The sequence below is a fragment of the Microtus oregoni genome, unplaced genomic scaffold, assembly GCF_018167655.1.
Source record: "Microtus oregoni isolate MIOR12 unplaced genomic scaffold, Mior012 000007F_ref0000211, whole genome shotgun sequence".
Lineage (NCBI taxonomy): Eukaryota > Metazoa > Chordata > Mammalia > Rodentia > Cricetidae > Microtus > Microtus oregoni.
In genome coordinates this window covers 5576411-5602202 of record NW_024543066.1, presented here as the reverse complement: position 1 = coordinate 5602202, position 25792 = coordinate 5576411, and the positions used below count along the sequence as shown (strand labels likewise).

The following is a 25792-nucleotide window of genomic DNA, read 5'->3' as shown; positions in this document are numbered from 1 at the left end:
AGGCCTTCACAGCCATTGTACAGTCTCCGCCTGTGCCTTAAATAAAAACACCCATCGATTCATTTCCACAGCCCGCACTTTTATTATTGCGCTCATTAATAAACCCAAAGTGCCCAACTAATAATATACAAGTAACATTTAATGAGGAACTGGTGAGGGTTTTTTTTTTCCTTGTAGTAAAACAAAAACATTTACTGGAATCACAAACCACACTGCATAAAAAATACATCAGTAGATAATGTAATGTAGATCACTTGTTCCTCTATCATCTTCTAGAAGAGCGAAGTTGGGGGGAGGGGAGTGGGGAAACCACAACTCTCCATGTTAGAAGGCAAAGAGTAAGAAACCATGGGAAAGTGGCTGCAGAGATGGCTTGGCAAACGTGGGGGCCGGAGTTTGAAATCCAGTGCTCACGTAAAACCCAGGGGTAGCAGAGCACTGATGACCTCAACACATCAGTGTTGACAGTCAGATCGTTGGAACTGACTGGCTAGCCAGCTGAGCCAGAGGGATGAAAAGATCCTGTCTCTAAGAATAAGGTAGGGGCCAGTGTGATGGCTCGGCAGGTAAAGGCATGATTTGCCAACAACCCCGATGACCTCGGTTACACGCACACACACACACACTGAGTGATCTATATAGACAGACGAGAGAGAGAGAGAGAGAGAGAGAGAGAGAGAGAGAGAGAGAGAGGTGAGAAGAAATGACAGAAGTAGAAGTAGAAAGGGTTCCAGTGGTTTTGACTCAGCTCTGGAAGGCTGTAGAAATCCACCACAATGTTCTGACCTCTCTCAACTTCCCAGGCTTTCTTCAAAATGGTGGCTAGTCACCAAAGCAGCCAGCCGTTTTCTCTATGGCCAGACAGCCAGTGACTAACAAGAATGAATGAACATGACTGGTATAGCTTTAGCAAGAGGCCAGCCTCTTCTTTGGTCAAAGCCCCTGAACTGATATTAGTGTCTTCTGTCCTTCTCTGGGGAACCAGTTAAAGAGCAGACACTCAAAGCAGTACATCCCAGCCTCTTTCCCGTCCTATGGCCCTTGGGGTTATTGATGATTCCTTAAAGGGCACTATCCTGCTTTACTTTCTATTGCTGTGATAAAACCATGACCCAAAAGCAACGTGGGGAGGAAAGGATGCATTTGCCTTGCTCATTCAGATCCCAGTCCGTCACTGAGGGAACTCAAGGCAGGAACTGGGAAGCAGGGACTGCGATGCAGGAACTGCCGCAGAGGCAGGGAGGAAGGCAGCTTACAGGCTTGCTCCGCGTAACTGGCTCCTTTACCATTTTTATACGGGAACTCCCACCCAGGGGTGGGCACCCCCACAGCCTGGGCCTTCCACATCAGTCACTAATAAAGAAAACTCCCCACAGATGTGCCCACAGACAATCTAACGAAGGCGGTTCCTCAAAAGAGATCTCTTCTTCCCAGCTAACTGGCTGTGTCAATTTGCCAAAGACAACCAGGGTAATCATGATTGGTTTAAAAGAGAGGGTATTGATGTATGCAGAGTCTACATTAAAAGCCAGATCTTCAAATACTGGTAACTAACTATTATTTTAATTAAAATAATTTATTAATTACTAATTGTTCATGACAATTTTTGTATTTGATCGCAAGTCTACAACAGTCTAGATAGCAAAAGGCTATTACTGAAGAAAGGCCACATGCTTGCAATCAGTGCGGACAAGGAACATGCTACCCTAGGCTGCGGGCTCTGCACCCTCCTGCAGGTGTGGCCAGACACAGCTCAGAACTTCCTGTGGTAGACTCCCTGTGCCATTGGACTCTGACTTCCAACTCCAATTCCCCCCTCCAGTGCTATCATATGGAAGCTTAAATGGCATGTCCTTTTTATCAGCTATCTTCCAGATGGGATCCTGGGAACGAGAGTAAGGCAGAAAAGACCTCTCTCCTTGTTTTCCTAGATGCTGTTGTCACCCATAACCCTTTATTCTAGACTCTCTTTTCTCTCAACAGTACCAGAAGCCCTTGGACATAGTCAGGCTTGAGGTTCCCAGAGCTGCTCCCTGAGGTCAAAGAGTAACAGGGCTGTTTGGGTGGCTCCCCCTATCTCCACCTCTTCCAGGCACACTCCTGAAACTTGTGGGTGGAGCCATCATGACCTCTCTCTACTCCCATCCCAGGGAACCTCTAGGGTTTACTCCGTGCTGCATGCCAGCACTTGAAGCCATCCCCTACAATTAATTCTCTGAAATTCATCAATGAAAACTCAGCGTGACTTTCAGTCTCCTCCCGACAACCCTCCCTCAAACACTGACCCGAGGCGTTCTAGAACGGGAAGACTGTACTACGCCTCTTGGAAAAGGTAATCCGGTGGGAGATCAGACCTTTACGGAATGTCTACACTGCTCCTACGAATTCAGAATGAAAAGAAGTTTAAAACACCCTTTCACAATTGGCTGTAGTGGCGAGGCCTTCCCAAGCTGCCAGCTGACATCACCTGGAAGTCTTCTACTCTTAGAAACGGCAGATCAATAAAGGCAGTACATTGTCTTTGGAGTTACATTCAACTCTGTGGCTAATGTGTGCAAAGCCTCTTGAGTTCACACACACACACACACATAGGTTGGAGACCTAGCTTAGCATATAAGAGCACCAGTTGCTCTTCCAGAGGACCTGGGTTCAGTTCCCAGCACCCACATGGTAACTTTTATTACTGTCTATAATGCTAGTTCCAGGGGATCCAACTCCATCTTCTGGTCTCTGCAGGCTCCTTTACACAAGTAAGAGGCAAAATTCTCATGCACATCATTGGAGAAAAATGAAATACACACACACACACACACAATTTAATACTTCTCTCCCTCCCAATTCTTATCTACTTCTGACCATGTGATGCCTTGTAAAATTCACTTAATTATGGGACTCAGTTTTCAAGAAGGTGAGCAGGCTGCAGCTCTGTGGCTCCTTTGGGCAATTTTATTTGTCACTGGGTCCTTTTAAGATTAATGGTTCAGGCGCTGGAAGTTTTGAAGCAGAGAAAAGTGTATTTTTATGTTTCTAAAGGCCGTGATTTGATTAGAGGCTCCTAAACCAAAGATAAGTAGGTTACAGGAGCCTCCAGGACTGTGGGCGGAGCCTCGCCTGGGGAGGCATTGTATTGGGGATCAGCTGCCCGGTACAGTGGGTAACAAGAATGTGTGGGCTTTGGTGTTAAGAACTGAGAGAAATCACAGTCACATTTATATTAAAACAAAACAAAACAAAACAAAAAAAAAACAGTGCTACCAAGAGTGGTAATTTGAACATCTATTATTGATGTTTAAGAATTCTTCTGGATTCCAACAGGGCCAAGTCAGTCTCTTGGGAATACTCTGGGGGAAATTTTCATGAGGTACTAAACCCAACTCAATTTACTCCTATTATTCTGAAACAAGCATTCTAGCGTTTGTGAGCTGGCCACTTAGTTAAATGAGATACAGATAATCCCAGGCCTGAACGTCAAGGAAACGAAACGTGGTGACCATCTACTGTGGGTGGGGAGTCATGAAGGATGCTGTGAACCACCCACAGTGGGGGTCATGGACTCTGGGTAAAGACGGCTGGACTGGGAGAAGAGTAGTCAGCAAAATGAATATTATTAGCACTTTAACTTTTGGCCAGCATTTTAATTGCCCTGTTTAGCTAACTCAGTGTAGCTTGACTTCAGTGTATGCAATAGATATGATTAAAACACATGCGAAATCTTCATCTGGCCTCTACATAGCATGTATGGGTGTGTATGCGTACATAAACACACACACATGCACACACACACACACGCACACACGCCCACACGCACACATGCACACACTCTCTCTTCTCTAGTTGAACTCTTCTCCAGTTCTGCATTTGAAGCCAGGGAGCTTTCTTGGGCAGATACACCTTTCCTTAGTCCTTTCGTTAGGGTATTTTATGACAGCCACAGGGAAGGAAGGAAATGACAACAGACCAATAGAGGAAGAATTCCTCGTCGTCCTCTGGCTTTTGCCAGTGATACACATGTGTGCACATTTCTTCACGCAGACGGAAGTGTACACACATTACCGAGCCCCTCCCCACCTACGGGGCAGTACCAGCTGTAAGGAAGCTGGTACAACCTGAACATTTAGTATGGGCTTGAAGGATAGCGCAAATGCCATTTATGAATTTGCAGTCAGTAGGCACAGTGTCTTTATCACACAGCGTCCATGGGGGAGTAGGACAGGACAGGATAGACGGGACACGACTCCTATCCATAAAGCCTTCTACAAAGGCTCTGCTAATCTTTCTTGTTTACATCATTGGTACTTTTCTGAAACAGGTAGAGATTATTAGAGAACCAAGCCATGCAGACTTCAGCTCGAAATTGCCTTGATTGAAAGAAAGCATATCTATCTATCAGTGAAAAAAACCTCACAACAAGGTAAACACACGGACATTCTCTCCGGCAGTGCCGTGGTGCCGAGGAATGCCTGCTTCCCAGGCCTCCGTCATGGCAACATTTCCCATCTTTGTTTTCCAGAAGGCAAAAGATCTCATGGTAAATGAGACTCCTGAGAACACCCCAGCAATCCACACTCGTTGAGGGGGGGGAAGGGCATTGCCAGACAGGTGGCCATGGGACAAACCCTGAGTAAAGGCACATCTAATTTTAGTCTGGGTAACCAGAGAACATGCTATGGAAAGGAGCCCGCCAGGGTGGGGGCGGGGTAGGGGAAGGGGGAGGGGAAGGGGGAGGGGGAGGGATTTTCTGCCTTCCCAAACATCTTTGAGATTTCTCCTATCTTGTCTTTGTCCAGCGTCGTATTCTAATGAACACGGTTTCATTAAGCGAGAATGTTTGCGGGAGAGGGCCTCTTACCTTTCGTAGTGTCTACGAGTGCAGGTGGCCGCGCTGGTGCTCCCCGGGTTCCCACCTAACTCGTCATAAATATGTTTCCATTGGCGGCGGGCTGTTATCTGGAAAGACGGCAACAAGAGATTCAATCTAGCACCAGGCTCATATATAGGCAACATTCAGAAGAGAACAGACTGCTCTGGACAGCCATAAACAGAGGCTCCAGTGAGCTTAGGGGATGGGGGTAGGGGGGGAGAGACAATGGCTTTCAAACAAGATCTCTCATTTAGCAATTTTAAAAAAGGGGGGGCTTCCGACTTTTGGTGCTGTTTGCTTTGCTTTGCTAACTTCATCTAAGGCACACCCCCACCCCTCAGCTATTCATACAGCTGTTTGCCTCCAAGGTCCCAAACACACACCCTATCCCTTTATGCTAGGTGATACAATACAAAATAAAGTCCCAGTTCAGCTGAACCGTATGCTAGTTCAGTGGCTTAAATGGGTCGCGGTTGCCACTGCCTGAAGCTAGTGGAGGCGGAGGGCCAGCCACACTACTTAAAGAAAATATGTTTTCACCAAACATGTTTATGCATCTTCCGATTCTTTGAACCATACAGTGTGCTTCCTGCTTTAAAAAAAAACACTAATAAAATGACCATATAGATTAATGAAAGTGATCAAATTGGTAGAAGAATTTATAATCATCTCCGCTTCCTCCCATCACTCAAGCGAATCCTATCGAATCTGTTTTTCTTCACACTGAGCTGGAAAATGGGATATTAACTGAATCCCGTGGAAGGGAACATATTCCAAACGTGAAATGCTCACGGTGTACGCGATCGAGTTGAGTGAGTAGAAACAGAACAAGCAGGATCCTGCTCTCTACAGCATGGTCTTTCTTTAAGTTTTATTCTTAAATTTTACCATTGTCCATAGATAAAGGTATTGCGAAACAACAATTTTGGAGGTGGGGGAAGGATTCACACAGCTCGCCCACCACAGCTACCCTGCCTAGCGTTCCTCTGAAAATAGGACCGGACAAGTTCTGAAGTCCGTGTGGACATTGCTAAACAGGATTCAGGAAAGACGCCTTATCGGGTGTGTGGGGGACAGGGTGTTGGGGAGGTGCCATTGTGGTTTAATACAAACAGGGCAGAAGGCTTCTTTTCAAAAATACCGCTGTCAACGGAGGTCACAGGGAGGAACTCTTCAGTCTACGATACATGCTGCATTACTAATCCTAACTAAGGAAGAGGGGGTAATAGCAAAATGGCGCCTTTGCCATGTTTAATAAAAGAAATCCTCCTTTTTCTTTAAACCCCGCTATAGGCCAAGTAAGGCCCCCAGACAATGTGAAGTCTTACACTGTTCAATTTCTCAGGAAGTCATCTTAATCATCTGACTTCAATATACAGGGCCACCTAGTACACATAGCAGCAGGGAAAACGATGTCAAATCCTTCTGTGTGTGGCTCAGTTTAGAGTTAAATTTCTCTCCTGACACTGCAAACACAGTATTATTATATGTCTAATCGCAATCTCCATCCAGTTTGGAAACCATACAGTCTTGAGCTGATCTATTCTGAGGCTGTCAATCCCCATCCACCCCTACCCGCACGCCCACGCCCAAAAGGCAAAATCCCTCTCCTCAAAAGCGCCTGGTACCGAGGCCCTCGTTTGGATGACGAGAGGGCACAGGACACAGGACCACAGCAACAGCCTTCCTGTGCCCCTGTCATCACACCAACGGCAGTTCCCACTCTGGTCATCTGCACCAACTGCCTCTTACATTTTATAGTCAACAGTTTGCGCCTCTATCGAACCCTTGCGATGTGTTAGGAGACAGGCATTGGGATCTCAATCATAGGGAAAGGGTCTGAGATTCAAGATGGAGGCACCACTTGTCTAGAGACCCGCGGCACAAGAAGTAGTAAACCCAGATCCATACAGTCGCCTTCTGGTGGCAAGAGCCAATGTCTTTGTACTATTACCAAAGCTACCACCCACCAGTCAGGATGATCTGAGAGACAACCCATGCTGGGGATGAAGGATTTTCCTGGGACCTCAGCCTTTGGGTTTGGGGCAGCAACAATCTAAAGGTGATGCAAACAGTTCTTTCTGATTTTCTCTCGCATACTGAAGTTAAATGGTTCCATCTGAGTTGACCCTTTGTCCCTCTAGGTAGAATGGAGGAGCTATTGTCACTGCTGAGTCATTTTGGGGGGGCTGTTATTTCCCACGGAACTCATTTAAGATGCTGGGGATTCAGGACATGGCCTACATCACATCCTATTTTAGGACAGCATTGGGTAGAGAGAGTGATGGAAGCAGAAAGGGGAAAGAGGGCAGAGGACAGAGGAAATCGGGGTGGATAAGGCATTGAAGCTTCCTAACTTAAAGGGTAGCGTGAGTCCAGACACCACAAAGGATAGTCAGGAGGAGACTACACCCCAGATCGCAAGAAGCGATCTAGATACACATGACAACCTCACGCGGGGGACGGCTGAGAACCACTTCTTTCTCTAGTGTAGGTACAGCCGTAAGAACTCGGAAAAGGACACCACCACACCCGTTCAATTCAGCAGTCAGGCATTCATGGCTTTCACATGTGGGTTTCCAAGGTGATCTCTGGAGCCCAGGTGCTATTTTGGATGTATATAAAAAGGAGTTCTCTGTGTGGTCATTTGTCTGAGAAAACAAGGCTAATGAGTGGAAGAAAACTGATCCCTTCCTCAGCTGTATTGATGAAACTATCCCGTTGTTTCAAAAATGTTTGGGGAGGGATTATAGAGACATAGCTCAGTCAGTAAAATACTTGTTCATAAGCATGAGGGCACAAGTTTCTTCTCTAGAATGTCCATGGACAAAGCCATGGGTGGGGTATTTCATGCCTTTAACTCCGGTACTGGCAAGGTAGAGATGGGTGGATCTGGGGGTTGGGAGGTTCACTGGCCAGCCAGTCTAACCTACTTGGTAATACCAAGGCCAATGAGAGACAATGTCTCAAAAACAAAACAACAACTACAAGACTCCCCCCACTCACTCCCCTCCTGCAAAAAAAAAAAACAAAAACAAAAAAACAAAACAAAAAAAAAAAACAGTGACAGCCTATCATCTGGACACGATGTGACCATTGCATTCACTCGAGAGTGAATTCATACAACAGCTCTGGTTCCTGCACAAGGCCCACACAGGACGAAGCCAACACGCTCCGTCGGCATTCCAGCAGGCATTTATCGGATGCAGTGAGTAACGAAACAAAAGCCACTACCAACAAAACAAAGAAATCAAAAAAACAAAATAAAACACACCCACACAAAGAAGACGTGAAGTAGGAAGAGAGACATGATGGGATGCACCCGCAGGAAGTGGAAGTGGGGAGCTGGGGGTGGATCCACCAAGAATATTATTCATATGCCTGAGATTGTGAAACAGTAAATCAAAGATATTCTCATTGTAAAAAGGTAGAGGGCATCTGAGGAAATACACCTAAGGTGTTTTATACACACACACACACACACACACATATACACACAGAAATGTACTTACACAATTACACACATGTACATACACACAGACACAGAGAAAAGTACAATTACACACGCAAACGTGTAGTTCCGCAATTACACATACACACACGCACACAGAGAAATATACTCACACAATTACATACCCACCCACAACCCCCACCACCACCACACCAGTTTTTGGATAGTCACTTTTTTTTTTTTTTTTTTGATTTTTCGAGACAGGGTTTCTCTGTGGTTTTGGAGCCTGTCCTGGAACTAGCTCTTGTAGACCAGACTGGTCTCGAACTCACAGAGATCCGCCTGCCTCTGCCTCCCGAGTGCTGGGATTAAAGGCGTGCGCCACCACCGCCCGGCTGGACAGTCACTTTTTAAAGCACAAGTCCTGTAGCCTTCCATTTCTCTGCCTTTTAGGTCACAGGGATGACATCATGCTGGCACTTGGGGCTCTAGTGAAGATGACAGAAGCAGAAGCTTTTTTTTGGATGTGAGTTTTCCCAGGGGATTAAGCCTGGGAAGTCAGCACAAAGTCAAGGAATGCATGTGCTTGCTTGCACCTAGCCTTGCTCAGGCTGCCTGAGAAGCAGAGTTTTGTGTGGACACCTTGAGGGCGGGCTGAAATCAAGAAGGATGACTTTTTTATTCCTGGTAGTACTCCAGGAACTGAAGCCATTCAAAACGACATGACATCATCCTTGGGCTGAACAGTTCAGAAGGAAAGCCGAAGGCTGTGTATGTCCAGAATGCTAAGCATAGCGTCAGAGGATGTCTTCAAATTGATGTCAGAGCCAGAATCTGATGTCAAAGCATAATCCAGCAGGAAGACCAGGGACTTCTCCCAGATGAAAACATCATGCAGCTGCCTTATTGGTGGGGCTGGGGAGCACTAATTTGATGGTACCTCCTTCTGTTCTGGGGTAACATTCCCTCAACATGCACTGTGCTAATACTACTGTCTCTCAGAATACTGTTCTGGGTTTTCTGTCAGGTGGTCAGCCGTGGTGAAATCATCTTAACAGACTCTAGCCGATGTCCTGCCCCATATTTCAAATACTTCTCTAGTGGTAACTGTTTGCCCAGACACACAGGAAGGGACCAAGCTTTACTCTTTTCTGCCTCTTACGGGGAGCTCTACGGTCTAATATATGTGGGAGGAGAGAAGTAGGCAAAAGTCTGCGAAGACTGTAGCATTACTAGCAACCAATCAAAACACTCTGGATGCAGTGTTTTGTTTTGTTTTTTCCTTTGCAGCTCTTAATATTCTTTCTTTGTTTGGTATGTTTTTTTTTTAATTGAAAGAGGAAAAAAAAAAAAGAAATTCCCGCCTCCTCCCAGCCTCCCATTTCCCTCCCCCTCCTCCCACTCTTCTCCTCCCCCCCCCTCTACTCCTCTCCCCTTCCCTCTCCAGTCCGAAGAGCAGTCAGGGTTTCCTGCCCTGTGGAAAGTCCAAGGTCCTCCCCCCTTGGATGCAGTGTTTTAAGGAATCAGATCTGTCAGATACATTTAAGATGCTAAATATAGATACAGTTACGATCTCTGCACCTGAAAGTGGAGACACTAGATCTACTTCCAGCAGAGGCAGGAAAGCCTGAGAGAAGTGTGCACTTTTCAGTCAGTGCTACAGGCTCCAAATGAAACCCCTGCTCCACTTAAAAAAAAAAAATTCAACTGGAGGATTGTGAAAAGCCGAAGTGAAATAATCCATAATCCAAAATCCAAGCCAGAAGTTTTGGAATCGTTTGCAGCCACAAACGAGAGCAAGCCAAGTAAGACGGTCTTGTTCCCAGCCAGTGAGATCCAGAGCGCTGGCTTCAGCCAGGCACATAGTAACACATCCCCAAACTTTATGCTTGGGGTGTCCTGGTCCTGAGTATTTGCATTACCGAGATTTTTTTTTAACCTTTCTCCTGAATTCTTACATTTTTTCCCCTCAAGAACCAGACATAATCTCAGGTAGTAACTGGTTTGTTGCTAGGAAACATCAGTATTTGGACATGTAATATGGGGTAATAACTTGACGGGGCCTGGGAATGTATCTCAGTGATACAGTACTTGCCTGCATTCTTGAGCCATGACTACAGGCAAACAAGAAACTAGCTCAAAGACCAATTTCTAATCTTTGATATTTGAGTTTGATTGAGGACACAGTTGAAGCCAAATGCCACTAGGAGCAGTACTAGACCAGGTGTGGGCGGGAAGATGATGTCAACAAAAGTGAGATCATTAGATAATTCTTTTCACACTAAATCACTCCTAATATAAAGCAAATCTTCTAGATATATGAGCAACTGCTAGGATTGGAAGACCACAAGAGAGAGCAGTTTATAATTCCCTTTCCTCCTACCTATACTAGGTGGAGAGAGAGCTAACTGTACTGGGGATTGCCAGCAAGCCAGAATCTGAAAAATACGATTATGGGGATCGCCAGCAAACTAGACTCTGAAGGCCACCATGATGGTCTCATAAGACTCCTTTTTCCTTCCAACATAAACTGGAACAGAGCAAGGAAGGATCCTTTTCCATGCAGAGGTCAAGTCAGGAAAAAAATTAATCTGTCAAGGCACTACGATTTCCTTTACTCAAAATGGAAATGGCTCTAAGCTGCATTCAAAATGTATCGGCACTTTCCCCAGAATGAAAAGAAAATACTTATCAGAAATGCCGTGCCTGACCTCTCCCCATACAAGTTTATCCTACCTCTGGATTGAAATGCTCTCCCTAAGGAAAGCTGTGATCATTTGTAGCTGGACCCAAAACATCACCCACATCTCCAAATCATCTTATAATATCCCTAATCTAACACACCTATCTGCAGATCATCTCAGCACTTCTGAGCCATGAAGGCTCCTTCCCTTCTTTCTGCAGGGCATAGCTCTTTGTTTCTACAGGGCAATGTTTTTTTGACTTTTCACTCGTAATTTGGTGGCTGACAGTCTTGAAAGTAACTACTTTAAGGATCCAAATGGCTAGCTTAGATCTTTCCTTCCTCCTGTGCTGTCTAATATATGTCTCATATATATATATGTATGTACGTGTATATATGTATACACGTATATATGTATATATACCAGTAAATACAATATATAAATATACATACCAGTAAATATAATGTATATTATATATACACACATATATGTATATATACCAGCAAATATAATATACAAATATATATACACCAGTGAATATAATATATAAATAAACACCAGTAAATATAATATATGATATATATATTATATATACACTCACACACACACACACACCAGTAAATAAACAGTCAGGTGATTTGCTGATTTATGGTCATTCATTCATTCAATAAAAGAACAAATTTTATTCCCCCAAGAGTACTGCAAATGCCCTCCAATTTATTGGAAGTTTCTTCTGCATGTTCTACACCAACTTGGTGTCTTGTAAAGACACAAAAGATATGAAAACCAGAAGCACTAGTTCTGTGAAATCTGCTCATGGCATGAAGCCCCGGAGTTTGAAAACGACGTTTCATAACCCTGAGCAAATATCATGTAACCAACCGTGGTCACAGTTCATAAAAGCTCGGCCTCGTAGTCCTCATGCTCAAAGATCAGCTTACAAACCAGCTTCAGAAGGTGACTCCTGAGCTGATGGGACTAGGTTTCCATCTTTTCGCACAGGGAAGTGCTATAATTAGCTCAAGAGCCTGCAGAAGCCCAAGCTAGCTCTAACTGTGGCAAGGAGTCCGTCTCCTAATCCATCAGCAGATTTAGCCAAGAGTATTTCTTTTCGCACAGGCTACTTTTATAAAAACCAATCTCTCAAGTAAATTTGCATCTGTGAGATGACTATTTTATGTGTGTGCACGTGCTAGGTTTCTTTATAAACGTATGGGCTCCCATCCATTAGGCCGTTTGTCAGTCCACACACTCACATCACTGTTTAGGCAGAATTCCTATAGCAGATATCTCTATGGTAAATACCAGGGTTTCTGACTCAAATAACACTTCCTGTGTTTTCCTGTGCCCTGACTCTGACATCAACCCATTCTCTCAGTTTGAGAAACACTGTGCGTTCCAGGGCAAGAGCCACTGGTTTAGGAGTTCGGGGTAAGAGAAATATCATTTTCTTGACTTGGTGGCTGTTGCTGTCATTTCACTGCAGTACAGAGGTCTCTCGGATTACTCCTTAAGGGAAGAGAACAAATAATTTCCCACTCCATTGCCAAAGGAACTATACGACTTAATCTGATCATCGTGTGGGAGAGAAAACATTTTTCAGTGACGCCATCTTCTTCTGTCAATTAATTTTATTACAGATGTCGTCTCTCTGCGCTACATTAATGCAGATCTTTTTTTTATTTTGTTTTCCCATTTCAAGATCTTAATCTCCGTTTGTCTCTCTAACATTTTATTGGCTCAGAAATACACGCTGTAAAAATCCATGGCCATCAAATTTTCCCGTGGGCTAAAAATAACTCACTCCTGTCAGTTAGAATTAGCTGATAAAGAACGTCAGAGCCCGTTCTGAATAAATTTGATAACTTCCTGTTGATGTAGCAGTGACCCTTGTCTAATAAAGCCTCTTTGCCCTACAATGAGAGAAGGCCCTGCTGTATTCTATTCCTTAATGGCCAATCCTGATTACTTCTGAAAGCCTTTAATACATTTCCCATATTAGACATGAACAGATGTCAGGTAGGTTGCCAAGGGAGATTTCTTTCATGCAGTCTTGGCTTGTTGTACAATAATAGCCCTTTCTCAACATGGGAAAAAATTACAGACCCAACTAATTTCCCTGACAGGGGAGAGTTACATATGTTTTCCACTTGTAGTTTTTTTACGACAAGTTTACGGTTTTGCCAAACCTGGAACTAATTGGGACCATTTCCAAAACTGGCCCAATAAACGCCCCCCTTCACCCCCCCCAAAGTGGAAGAGCCATTGGGAAAGGCAGCCAATGAGGGCTTGCTTTTGAGTTTCCTCCATTTTGGCCAGAGACAGGGCAGGGAGAGGGGAGTCAGATTGTGAAATCATTTCGTTTAAGTTGCTTAAACACTTACTGTTTCATATCCTCCCAGTTTTTGAGCAGCTTGAAACATAGTCCAAAGGTTAACTGTTAGAGGGACAATAAGTATTTAGATAAGCATTGCATTAACACATTGCCAAGAAATGTCAATTCAAACATTTTGTTTTGTTTTTTCAACGAGAAAGAGAAAGAAAACAAAAAAATCAACTGTACCCCAGAGACCTAAATTCCTAGGAAATAACTCCACCGAAGGGCGTTCAACATTATAGGATCTACTATATTTAATACTTGGAAATATTTCTCGAGGATGGTTACAAGACTACAGAGACAGTTGAACTTTAAGGATAAACAGCATAATGTTGTCTGTACCATCACCCACAAGGGAAGAGAACACACTGGAAGGACCTTGGGGAAGTGTATGGGAATTCAGGACGGGGTGGGTCTTGTTCCAGTCTCAGAAAGAAACCCTTGATGGGATGGTAACTCCTCCTTCAGATCAGATTTCTCTGTGATCAATCAACAGTCACTCTTATACATGATTACCTCCTTGGACTGTTTGATAGCGAGGCTATAGTAAAGAATCACGCTGTAGTTTTGCCAACACGTGGCTGGCATGTGAGTAGAGAACACACAGGTCACATGCCAAGGCATGAGTAATACAGTGTAAGGGAAGATAGTCGTTCACAGAGGTATGGAGTCACAGCTCCCTGAGCTCCCTAATGGTGCCTGTGTGATACCTGTGGGATACTAAGAAAAAAAATGTATCTTTTTCCTTAACAGACCCTGTGTATAGGGTTCGCGTGTTTATACTGTCACGCAGCTCTGCTTAGTCAGGATTGAGAGATTTCGTTGTTGTTCATTTTGTGCCTGATACCTCAGCGTGTGAGGATACCGGGCATCAAGTAATCCTCTGGTAAGGGAAATGAACAGAATGGGAATTAAACAATCAAAAAAAAAAAAAAAGGCTATTGAGCACAACATGTTTGTGAGGCCACACTGAACCTTGTACTCTTCCAAGGCCATCAAGAGCCCGGCCTTGGCCTTGGTCTCTGCTGAATGGCTGATAATGGGACAGATCTCTTTACAGAACATTGATTTGACTTCCATTCCAAGCAGCCCGTTTGCAGACAGTGTGATCATCTGTCGTTATATAAGTTTATAATGGCTGCGAGTGTGCTCTTGCAACCAGTGCCAAGTGCTATTAGCTATGTAAATTGTTCTGTAAAACATACAGGTTCGCCGGTCTTCAGCAGAATGGCACATGGTTTTAATCTAGGGAGATGCATTCGGGGGAAATGCTATTACAAGCCAGAGGGGCTCATGGCTTTGCGCACTGGTCAATTCGAACAGAGCAAAATATACACTTGGCTGTGAACTGAGGGGCAGGATCTGGGATTTTCCTCTCTTTTTCAGTGGAATTCTGCTCAAGCTATGAGTTTCCTCTCTTGTACACACAAAAACACCTAGATGCACAGCTAACTCAAAGTTGCTCCAAGCTGGGACTTCCCTTCAGTGGACTGATTTCATGTTTACTGTGAATTCAGATTTAAAAAAGAAAAAAAGAAAAAGAAAGCCAAGTTTAAGACTAAGGGAGTGTTTTGTTTTGTTTTTTTCTCTGTGGCTGTTTTGTCCACTTTTAAAGGCTTTCCTCTTAGAAGCTGTCTCCGAACAGGCAACATCTGGGCCTGATAAGGCTACATCATCATCATTATCTCATAAGAAAGGAGTTACAGACTCCAGATTGACAAAACAGAAAACTAGAAGCTTTCAACACGTCTATTTCCAGGCCTCATCCTCGGAGTCCTGCCTATAAATATCCCTGCAATTGTCCCACAAGGCAACAATGCAGCGAGCGGAAGAGGCAGGGAGAAAATTCTTGGCTTGGACAATTCGTGGATCTACTATAAACAGAAAACACCCTGCCTAGATTAGGGTTTCAACAGAATCACTAGTCCAAAAGAAAAAAAGAAAAATTCTACTCCCCGCTCCCCCTCCCCTTGCAAATTCAAAGAATCTGAGCAATTTTGATATTTCAGAAACAAAAACAAGTATACTTACTCTGTTTGAAACCCAAGTAGGGAATTCGTTCTATGGGCGTTTTTCTTTCTTTCATGTATTTATAAAGCGCCACTAAGAAGGCTTGTTCATCGGCCCTGCATTCTTCGCCAATGGACAGCTTCGGCTTTTCTTCATTGGAGGCTTTTTTACAGTTGCTGTGGTTATTCTTTGGCTTGGTCAAGGCTGACCTGGCCTCGCCTTTCACCTGGAAAAGGAAAAACCGTCTATCAAATCAAGCCTAGCCTGGGAAGGCTTGCAAAGATGTATCTAAGTGACACTTTCCCCCTGATGGGGAATCAGCAAGATAGGGGGACCAAAAGACAGCCTTGTGTAAGAACTGTCCTAGACAATGGGGACAAAGTTCTGTAAAGAGCCACCTGGCAAACATGGTGGGCTTTTGTGCCCTATGGTCTTGATGACAAGTACTCCAGTCTAGCCCGGGTGTGCTCTGTAAATGAATGGTGGGGCTGAATTTCAATAAAACTTTATTGAGAAACAGGTCTTCAGAGGGCCACAGTTGGCTTGTTTGTGCCGGCGTCCTTTGTATACTTCTATACTTTACAGTACATTCATATCAAACCAGAAAGAGTGTTGCTGTCTGGTAGGATGACTGATTGGCTTCTTGATACATTGTTTCTTCCTGAGGGCCCCCCCTCCCCGCTGTTAACTTCACTGATGAAACCTTGCTTTCATAATATCCTGATACTGTATTAGATCTTATAAAAAATGAGAGACACATGTATTTCTTATCCAGGCACCTGAGAGAGCTCTCCATGCTGGGATATACCAGCAAGGTCATTGTCTTGTGTCACCTGAGGCTGCTACCCACACATAACCTGAAGCAGTACACCTAAAAGCTGGCTTTTTAATGAGGACTTGGTTTTTCCTTCAGCTGAGACTATGAGAGGAAATGGTCTCTTGCCAGAAATGAAAGAGGAGAGGGCAGCTAAAATCCCAAGCAGAACAAATAGAAAGCCCCTCCCCCCCAACTAAGACATAAATGGAGGCAGATGCTCCACGGTTCTTCCTTCCACACCACGGGGGGATAGGCTTTGGAGCTTGGCTAACCTAATGTTCCCTCCTTACGGCCATGTTGTACAGCGGCCTTTGATGGTTGTTAAATATAACGCTAAGTTGCTGAGTTATTTTAATTGTAAAAGGGGGAAGTACAAAGGGTCAGACTCGGAGTTCAAATGCACCCATGGGGAATGTGTACATTCCAATATTCTTTACATCTCCCGGCTGACATCGGGCAGGAAGAGGGCAAGCGCCGGGGAACGTCGTGCATAGAAATGTCCCACAGATTCTCCACTGCGCAGCCTCCGTGGGTCTTTCTAGGCACTAAGCACATGAAAAGGGTTCTGTTTATTGACTAAAGGGGAACACATCCTCTCTAAGAGGGCTTCCTTAGCGTTCCCTCTCTCAAAGGAGCGCACCGCTTTAACTTCAGACTGGTCTCACAATCCTGAAACTTCCTGGGCAACTCACTGGGACTGCAGGAATAGGATGAAAACATGTTCTCTCTTTTTTTTTTTCTGTGGAGGATTTTTACTGACAATATTCTCAAACTTTTCCACTTTGTGACATGATTGGGAGACAGTCGTCTTGTGGCTCTTGGTGCCATCATCAACTTTCCTTGCCAAGTTTTAGGCTGGTGGGTCTAAATTTATGCACGTCATAATTTATTGGACTCTGAAATCACAAAATCATCCCAGTTTTTGTCTGTCTTATTTGTTTACACTGGTGCCCCGGTGCTGATGGAGCGCTGATTGATACATTATCTCATCCCCTTACTGATTAGGTTAGGTTAGGAGGATTGCCAGTAGACCCCAGGGACCTGCACGCTTCTCTCTGCCTCTCCAGCGCTGGGGCTATAAGCACGTGCAACCGCATCCAGCTTTGCTTTTGCTTGTTTGTTTGTTTGTTTGTTTATAATTTGTGTTCTTTGGATTGAACTTAGGTTCTTCGCGCTTGCAAAGCAAGCATTTTAAGGAACTGAGCTATCTACCTCCCTAATCTTTATGTTCACGACTCTCGTGAAGTAGGTTATTATTGTCATAAAAATGTAGACGCCGCGGCCCAGGCAGAATGAGTAACATGTTTAAGTACATACGATAAACTTAATACAGACGTTAAGCTGGTCCTCCAAACAAACTTTCAATTAGAAAGCATGTCTACATTTCCGGGCGTCACAACATCGACAGCTGAGAAACGTGATTTATCAAGACCCATGCGAAAGAGAACTAGGTGGTTTTCAAGTCACAGGAGCGCTTTTTTTTTTTCTCCTCTGTGCACCCCGCCAATCAGGAGAAAGAACCCTGTACCTAGGCCACGCGGACAGTGAACTACACAACCTTGCTCTGTTCACGCGAGCTGTGTCAGTGTCCACAGGAACCGCAAGAGGCAGCTGCTTAGACCCATTTTATAGGCGAGAAAACAAGCTCACCGAGGCTGGAGATCTGGGTGCGCAGCTACTGAAATGTAAAACGCGAAGTTCAGAACTCAGTTCAGCCTGCCTCCTGGCCTCAATCAACCTCACACACAGGGGAGCAGAGCTGCGAGCTGTGTGTAAAGCGGTCCGACGCTTTAAGTTTGCAATGATACCAGACCAAAATTACCTCTCTTATAAGGATGGGAGCACCCTGGGTAGGGGACTCAGAGGTTTGCGGACAGATAGACACTTAACGTTCTCTTGTACGTGTAGAGAGGAAGTATTGGATAAGGAAGGGAAGGCTGCGGTGGAAAGCCAAGGCTGAAAGTGGCTCCAAGTGAGGCCCTGCTGCCACCTGCTGAACTCCATCCTGCATTCCAGGGGTCCCACTAAGAGGATGGAGGAGGCTCCCCAAGTAGGTAACAAGTGAGCCCTGGCCTGCATCTCAGACTAGCTCAGTGCATCCTTTCTCAGCACCAGTGAGCTTTTGGTTTCCTGGTTAAGACTCGGTCAAGGTATTGTCTACCTGTTTCCCCTATATTTACTCGAAAACATTCTCAGCAGTTTAACCTAAGGAATTACTGTAATTCAGCTGTCAGAATGGAAATAGCACGTAGTCTTCGTGTTGGCCTTGAGAAGGTATGACCTTTAAAGGGTGGCCGTTAGCATCCTGGCCTGAGCACCACACACCTGTTGAGCTAAGAACTCTGAGGTTTCTCAGCGCGATTGACAGGATGCTAATTATAGAAGTGCCATTTAATGTTCTCAATGAAGCTGTAGACCTATTTGGGACTAACCACATTCTTCTACAGAATTGGGTTACCTCTGCTCTCTCCGTCAGCAGGCCTAGCCAACTGTGGTGAAGCAGCAAGGAACAGGCTACTACTCTTAGCTTCTCGGTAAAGCGAGAGTGGTAATCACTGGGGCTAGATAATGGCGAACAAAGTAATGCACGCATCCTTCTTCCAACATGGAGTGTCAAGGACGTGAAAGAATGGATGGACAGACGGTGTAGTAGCATCCTTTGTCTTTCCATGTTCCTTCCAGCATGGAAACCACCTGTTAGATGTCTAGCCTTTAGAAAATGCTTAACGCATGCGCGCGCGCGCACACACACACACACACACACACACACACAAGCATTTACTTTCCATCACTACAGGTCTTATCACTAGAGATCTAAGCCAAGAACAGCCCTTTAGTATAGCTGACCAAGCCTTGGCCATGGATCTTAGATAATAAATGGTCTCAGCAAGCAACAGGATCCGAGCTGATCTTAGTCATAATGCCATGCCAGGGCTGGTGCGTTTGCTCCACTTGAGACACACGTCTTCAGAAAGCCACAGAATTCTGTCTCCCAGGGAAAACAGCGTGTTACAATGATGCTGGTCCGTTCACACCTGAGGGAGTGAAACCTTCTGAAGGTAACATCATGACCAGAGACAAACCAGTACGTCCATGCTGGAAGGTTCCGCTGCGTGGAGCTGCAGGAAGCTGGCACTTATCCACAGTGAGAAACGGTCTGTCTGGGGCACTTTTGAAAATACACATGGGTCTGAGAGCCAAGCGGCTCACCATCACGTAAAATATTGGTCGAGGTTCCAGAAATAGGCAGATGGTTGTAGACTTCGCGTCTTTACTACAACATTTCATGGCAAAAGGCCACTTTAAGACCCCAATGCCTTTTTAAAATGGCTCACATGGTCTCCAGGGTGGTTTGATACTCTTGCAGGATTTTTCCAGACAGGTGCCAACAGAAACGCTCACCAGAGTGTAAAGTTAATCTCTCCCAGATAGCGGATTTCTCCAGACGCATTTGAAGCGTGCAAGGCAAGACTGTAATCCAAGACTCCAAGAGGAGCTGAGATATTCCACCAGTCCCCAGGAACTGACCACAGCACAGGAACATTGGAAGGATGGTCTGTCCCATGGTGACCATGGTCAGGGGCGGCACTCGTGGGAAGAGGGTAAAGGAAAACCCAGGCTTGGCTCATAAACAGAGTAAATCGGTAAACATTTAACCAGTTCATACACTCAAGGAGCCGGTCTTCTGTTTTGTGAGACCTCGTGTGAATTTTGTAATTCCCACACATTAGCTGTCGCTCCACACTTCATCCTGGCGGGCTCAGGTTTAGAACATCCCGGAAGAGACACAGCACGGTCACGCATTCTCTGTTGATTGTCCGCCATGGTAAGACCTCGCTCCGTCTGTGTTACCTTGCAGGGCTCTCAGCCTGCATTTCAGGGAAAGAATCCATTATGCTGCCACCTTTCAAGGCCAGAGACACCAAGGCCCTAGGCCGGCAGTTCCGGGGCTGAGGCGCTCAAATCACCAGAGAACGTCCTTCGTGGCATCCACGTGTGTTCACGTGCAGAGGTCACGTGTGTAAGGGACAGGCAACTGCAGAGAATGCTAGGCTTGTGTTTAGCCAGAGAAATGAAAAATACACTTCTGTAAATTGGCTTTAAAAAAAAAAACTCACCCTATGAAAAAGAACCACTCTATGAAATCTTGGGAGCATGACAAAATCCTAACCAAAGAGCCCTCAGAACTTTGTGGTAAGAGGCATACTTGAAGATAAGATTCACAGAATGCAAAGGTTCACAGTTCACTCCGACACACTGGGAAGGGGGCAGAGGGCACAGTCCAAGCCCCAGAGGACAGGCAACACAAAACTCAGCCCGTTCTTTCTCTATGTCAGAATCTCCACCGATACTCAATGTGCCCCCCACACTCAGCCCATGTCAGCCCTCGGTCGGATCTGTAACCGCCTTGCTAATTCCCATCTGATCTTGGATTCTGATCTAGATGGGTTCGAACTGTAGCCTAGAAACAACATGAAACACAAAACACCCAAGGGCCAGAATGTGGAAACGTGACCCCCCAGCTCAGAAAACTCGCAAAGGTAAGTCTACAAACATGAAGTGACTCTTCATTCAAGACTTCAGGCGCTTCAAAGATTCCAGAGAATGCTCATGCAAAATGGGCCCACAGGCCTCTGAAGCAGAGGCTTTCCTTCTGCATTCAGAGAGAGCTTTAAGACACAGTCACCTCTACGAGTGTGCGCACACATATAAACAGCTTCCCATGTATCTCTAATTTACTTCAATATGAATTAGAGGTGACTCTAGGGGAAAAAAAAAAACATGACCAAAAAGATTAATTCTAGCCACTTCTAATTTCATCTCCAGTTAATCTCTGAGGCATATTTAGATGTATACACTCAGAGACAGGATGGTTCAGCTGGTCTATTTTTGATACGCGCAGAGTAAACTATGTCATTGTGTCATCTAGCATGAAATCTCAGCTTCGGTGACGCGGGCACTTAATCATGTCCTTTACCCAACAAGCCAAACCGGGAGGTGGGAAGTCATTCTGTTGACTAATCAAAACGCCTGCCTCCTACCAGATTCTCCCCACCCCGAGCCACAGGGGAAGTGTCCTCCGGTCCAGACATGGCCTCGAGCTCCAGAAGCGGCCAACACCAAAGGCAGATTCCGAATGGAACACAGCCACGGAGACACCAGCTATCGGGGAGGTCCAAGGGGAAAATCACGAGAAGCATCAATCAGGAGGATCGTACCTTGCTGATGGCTTTACCATCACAGTTATTGTTGGAGTCCTTCGAGCCACTGAAGGAGTCTCTTCTCTGGGGACATGTTTTCTTTTTGCGAGGTCTGCCTTTAAGATTTGGCGCTGAAAACAAAACGGAGAATAATAATTGTCATACAGTCTCGGTAAAAGACACAGAGGGTTACTATCGAGCTCGGATAGCTCTCATTGGAGGCTGCTGTCTCCCAAGGGTGGAACCTTGGTAGAGGCTAGGCTATAAACTTTCCCACGTCTAATTAATATAAATAAAATGAGGCTGACGAGGAAGACACACGCCCCCTCCTACCCGCCCCCCCACCCCTGTGCTCCACTCCTCCCCGCCACACCCCCAGAATACACCATCAGAAGAGAAGTCACCCCTAGCTAGACTTGGAGAGCAGATCTTCTGTTTATTTGGTATCTTGTTCTTTGAAACTCAAAATGATACGCCCGCCTGTGATGGCGTCATAGTCAAGGAACATTTGAAAACATTACTCTGTCAGAAGAGTTTTAGAGACAGCAGCGGTTTTGTTTTTTTTTTTTTTTTTCAAATTACCATGCTGATGAGAGAGTGCTCTGGCGAGAGGTGCTCACAGTAACAAGCTGCTATTACACACATTTTCTGATAATACTGTGGCCAGCGTGTCTCAAATCTCAGCAAATCTGGCAAAGACTTGAGTCAGCGTGTTCCCTTTTCCTCCTCAATATACTTTTATGAAGATCTGGAGGGTTATTTAAAATAAATCCCAAAGCTTACACAGGGTTAGCCTGACTCCAGTGGGGATTGATTTTTTTTTTTTTGCGCGCGCTATTAAAGCCGTAGTTACAAATGACACAGGTGGTGATGAACTTGGGCTGTTTGTGGGGTACCGTGACTGCCCCCCACCAGCTCTCACATTCAGCTCCATCAGTCAGTCAAGTCCCGAAAATCTAAAACCAACCAACTCACTGAGTTGTCCATTAACCAACTCCAGACAAATGCGCGACCCCACCCCCAATCTCTCTGGAGCTCTCAAATCACCTACATTTTTATTACTTTGAACAGTTATGAAAAATCATATCTGAGCAGCAGGAAACCTCTCAATTGTTATTCGTCTCACATGTACACATAAACACACACATATATACATACACACGTTTAGCTAGTGACTTCAGAACATTTCATGTTGGACTCAATTTACATCCATGCTATTTCCTACTAATTTGTTTTTTTTTTTTTTTTTGCCATAGAGGAGTTTTACTGCCAGTGAAACTCAGTTAAGGCAACACTCTTTACAACTAGAGTGGTGCGCGTGGGCTAAGAAGCAGTTTCTGGAGGGTCAGGACCCTCTCTCCCAAACTGCAGACCTCATCACATCCTCCTTCCTCAAAATGCTGGCCCCCGAGTCCGTCACAGAAAACCTGCCTGGAACTCTCCAATATAAAGTCACAAAAGCAAAATCAAGCAAAGAGAAAATAGACATTACCCATTCCAGTCGCCACACATCTGCCTGATTGACGCCTGTGCTTAGGAAAGTTCCGGTAGGGGACTGCTCCCCAGCCTCATCCCTGGAAGTCTGGACTTGCTGTGGACATCGGCTTCCTAGCTGCGAGCGAGCTCAGCGCCGCTCCCCTCCCCCCGGCAGCTCTATTACTCATGTAAACACACAGCAGTGACTAGCGCGGGTGTGTGGGATGGGCTCTGAGCTCTGAGCACTTAGGGGGAGCTGCCAGACTGGCAGGGAAGGCTCTGCTCTCTCCTCCTCCCTGGCTCGGCTTGCTGACTGCACCCAGCTTGTTTGGTGGCGCTCCTGACCTCTGCCTCCTCGGTGGGAGCTCAGAGCCCAGTTCCGAGAACTCGCCACGGTCCACAGCCTGGAGCCAGGGTGTGGACTGTTTTGTTTAGAGGACTTTGTGTAGCTCGGAAGCTTTTTCACAATGACCCAAGTGCTGAGGCTTTAATGACTGCTAGGGGTAGGACGGACTTGCAAGTCGCCTTATCAAAATAACAGCCCAGCAGTGAGCAGACAGAAGCAAACAGGACTCGAGAGAGGAGTTCTGAGAGGTGCCATTCAGCAGTCAGCAGAAACGGAACAATATGGCCTCTGTTCCCAGACCTGTCACTGTCATCTTTCCACTCCTCGCAGTTTTGAAAAGCACTTAAAACCTAAAAGGCATTTATTTCCAGAAAAGCTTTCAAAGCCCGAAGGCCCTGTCTAAAGATGGAGCTCGCGCTGAGCAGGGTTTTAAATAGCAAAGCAAAGGTTCCAAGAGCCTTAGGAACCATCCCTAAACTGGGTCGATGTTAGGCACCCAGAAGATTTAGAGAACTACAAATTGAGTTTTGAGCAGAGGAACAGGTTAGGGTTAGTTGTGATTACACAACTCTGAATCTGGGGTCTTTGCTTCTTTAATTGGCCAAGTGCTGGAATGTCCTAGGGACAAGTGGGCCAACCCAGCATTGCTGACCAGACAACTACAAACCCTTTGTCTTTGTCCAGAAGTACTTGAGCTATATGTTTATTTTATTTTTATTCTTTTCTTTTTTTTTTTTGACGGGGTTATTATTATACCTGACTGGGCTGTCTTTAAGGGTAGGGCCATCGGATTCACCTCTCCTCTGCATAACATTAGCGAGGTAGCATTGTGTAACCTGACTTTGTTGGATGAACAGATGACTAATAGCCCACAAATGCCCACACACTCCTCACATCCTCCTGAACCTGCCAATCGGATCACGTGATACACGTGTCACCCTGGGAACCTTTACACTTTACACCTGATACTGGTGGCTTGAGGTGACACCGGAAGAACCAGGACGAGCCCAAGGTTTTGGGCTCCTGACGACCGGTCAAACCATTGCCTTAACCGTAGCTTTACCCCACAGTGTCCGTCACAAACCGTCAATGAGCCAGGGGCGGTGGAGCATGAAGAACTGGCCATCAGTTTCCCATAATGCATCAGAAGACCTTTTGGACTCTTAATACAACCCCCCCCCCCCCAGAGCTTTGTCCGGGGCTTTATCTGTTTCCCTCTGTGGCAGAGAGAGAAGTTGTTCTCCAGACCAGTGATACGAAGTGAATGTCCTGTGGTGTATTGGTGGTGGGGGGTGTGAAGTGGAACTTTGTGTTTTATTCCCTCACATGAGGACACATCTCCTTGCCTTCTAGCCATCCTAGCTACTATGCTAACTCCCTTCTGGGAGGTCAGTACCGAAAACCAAGATCCTGAGTCTCCACCTGGTGTGAGCCTTGGCTTTAAGGATGAGTGAAATTTTCCCCCTCACCAGCTCCACATAAAGCAAATGACTCTGTAAAGCTGTCCACATTACAGCTGCCTTCACTTGTACACATAGCTGGGAACCCAGCCTAGTCCCGAATCCTCAGAGGTCAGTAAGCGGTTTTGTTGCTGTTTGTTTATTTTAAGGTTTTATTTTGATGCTGGAGCGATGTCTCAACATCCTCAGCACCCACGTCCCTCCTGTAACTTCAGCTCTGGGAGATCTAATGCCCTCTTCTGGCCTCTGAGGGACTTGCGCTCCCTCACGCACCTACTACACACAGGAGACCTCTAAAGGGCTGAACCATCTCTCCGGCCCCTCAGTAATTGTGCTTTGCAGGAATGCCTTCAATAGAGCCTTTCTTCCTTGATACTTCCTGAGGGCCAGCCATGGCTCTGCCTTCCAATAGTAACTAAAACTCACAGCCCACCCAGGAGGTCGGCACGGTTACCATTCTCCCCATTCTAGGGATCGTTAAACGGAGATAGAAGAAGTCCGCAACCTCAGACCATACACCTGATTATCAGCAATGGGTTTGCCACCTGGGCAATTGCCATTTTCCCAGGACCCTTGTTCTTCCCGAAGTTCTTTCTGTGGGGCATCTGCAAGCTCGCACGTTCGTTCACCCTACCTCTGAGTACACAGATTAACCCTGACAACAAGCTTTCACCAACCAAAAACACTCTCAAATACCGCCTACTTCTGCCAGGCGTGCATCCAAGCTCTCCTGGACCCCCAGCGAGCAGGGGCCCCTGCAGTTCTGACTAAGAAGTGGGCGACAAGACTCCCATTCAACCCATTAAGGCCAGTAAAACTTTGGTCAAAGCACCATACCCATGACCCTTTTACAGTGGGGGCTTCTGGCTGACGAGTGAAAGGCTTCCATGGTTGAAATGAATAGAAACTCCTTTCCTCTCCAATTGTCCCTCTGTCCATCTTCCTGAGGGCCAATTAACACGTGCTCAGTTTGAGCAGGGGCAGCCATTTCTACAGACTGCTGTCTAATCCCTGCTTAGGACAGTGTTTTCTTTTGTTAACCTTTGATTATCAGTGAAAGACAGTCTGTCTTCCTGACAACAGAGGACAACTTTTTGCTGTTACTCTTC

The 25792-nt window shown here is 45.6% G+C and overlaps 1 protein-coding gene across 3 annotated transcripts in view; it reads right to left on the bottom strand.

Annotated features, from left to right (window-relative positions):
- The window catches only part of Arid5b (AT-rich interaction domain 5B), a 177096-nt gene that overhangs the window by 20227 nt on the left and 131077 nt on the right, over nucleotides 1-25792 (bottom strand). Inside the window, exons 1-5 of one of the 3 annotated variants that reach the window (XM_041655519.1) lie at nucleotides 22894-23057; nucleotides 21420-21532; nucleotides 15405-15609; nucleotides 13381-13433; nucleotides 4850-4947 (exon numbers count right to left, since the gene is read on the bottom strand). In XM_041655519.1, the coding sequence (XP_041511453.1) occupies nucleotides 4850-4947; nucleotides 13381-13433; nucleotides 15405-15609; nucleotides 21420-21532; nucleotides 22894-22897 (473 nt within the window). In that variant the 5' untranslated portion in view covers nucleotides 22898-23057. Of the gene's footprint in view, nucleotides 1-4849; nucleotides 4948-13380; nucleotides 13434-15404; nucleotides 15610-21419; nucleotides 21533-22893; nucleotides 23058-25792 lie in introns of those variants that run through there. The other 2 variants (XM_041655516.1, XM_041655518.1) reach the window with 2 other exon arrangements.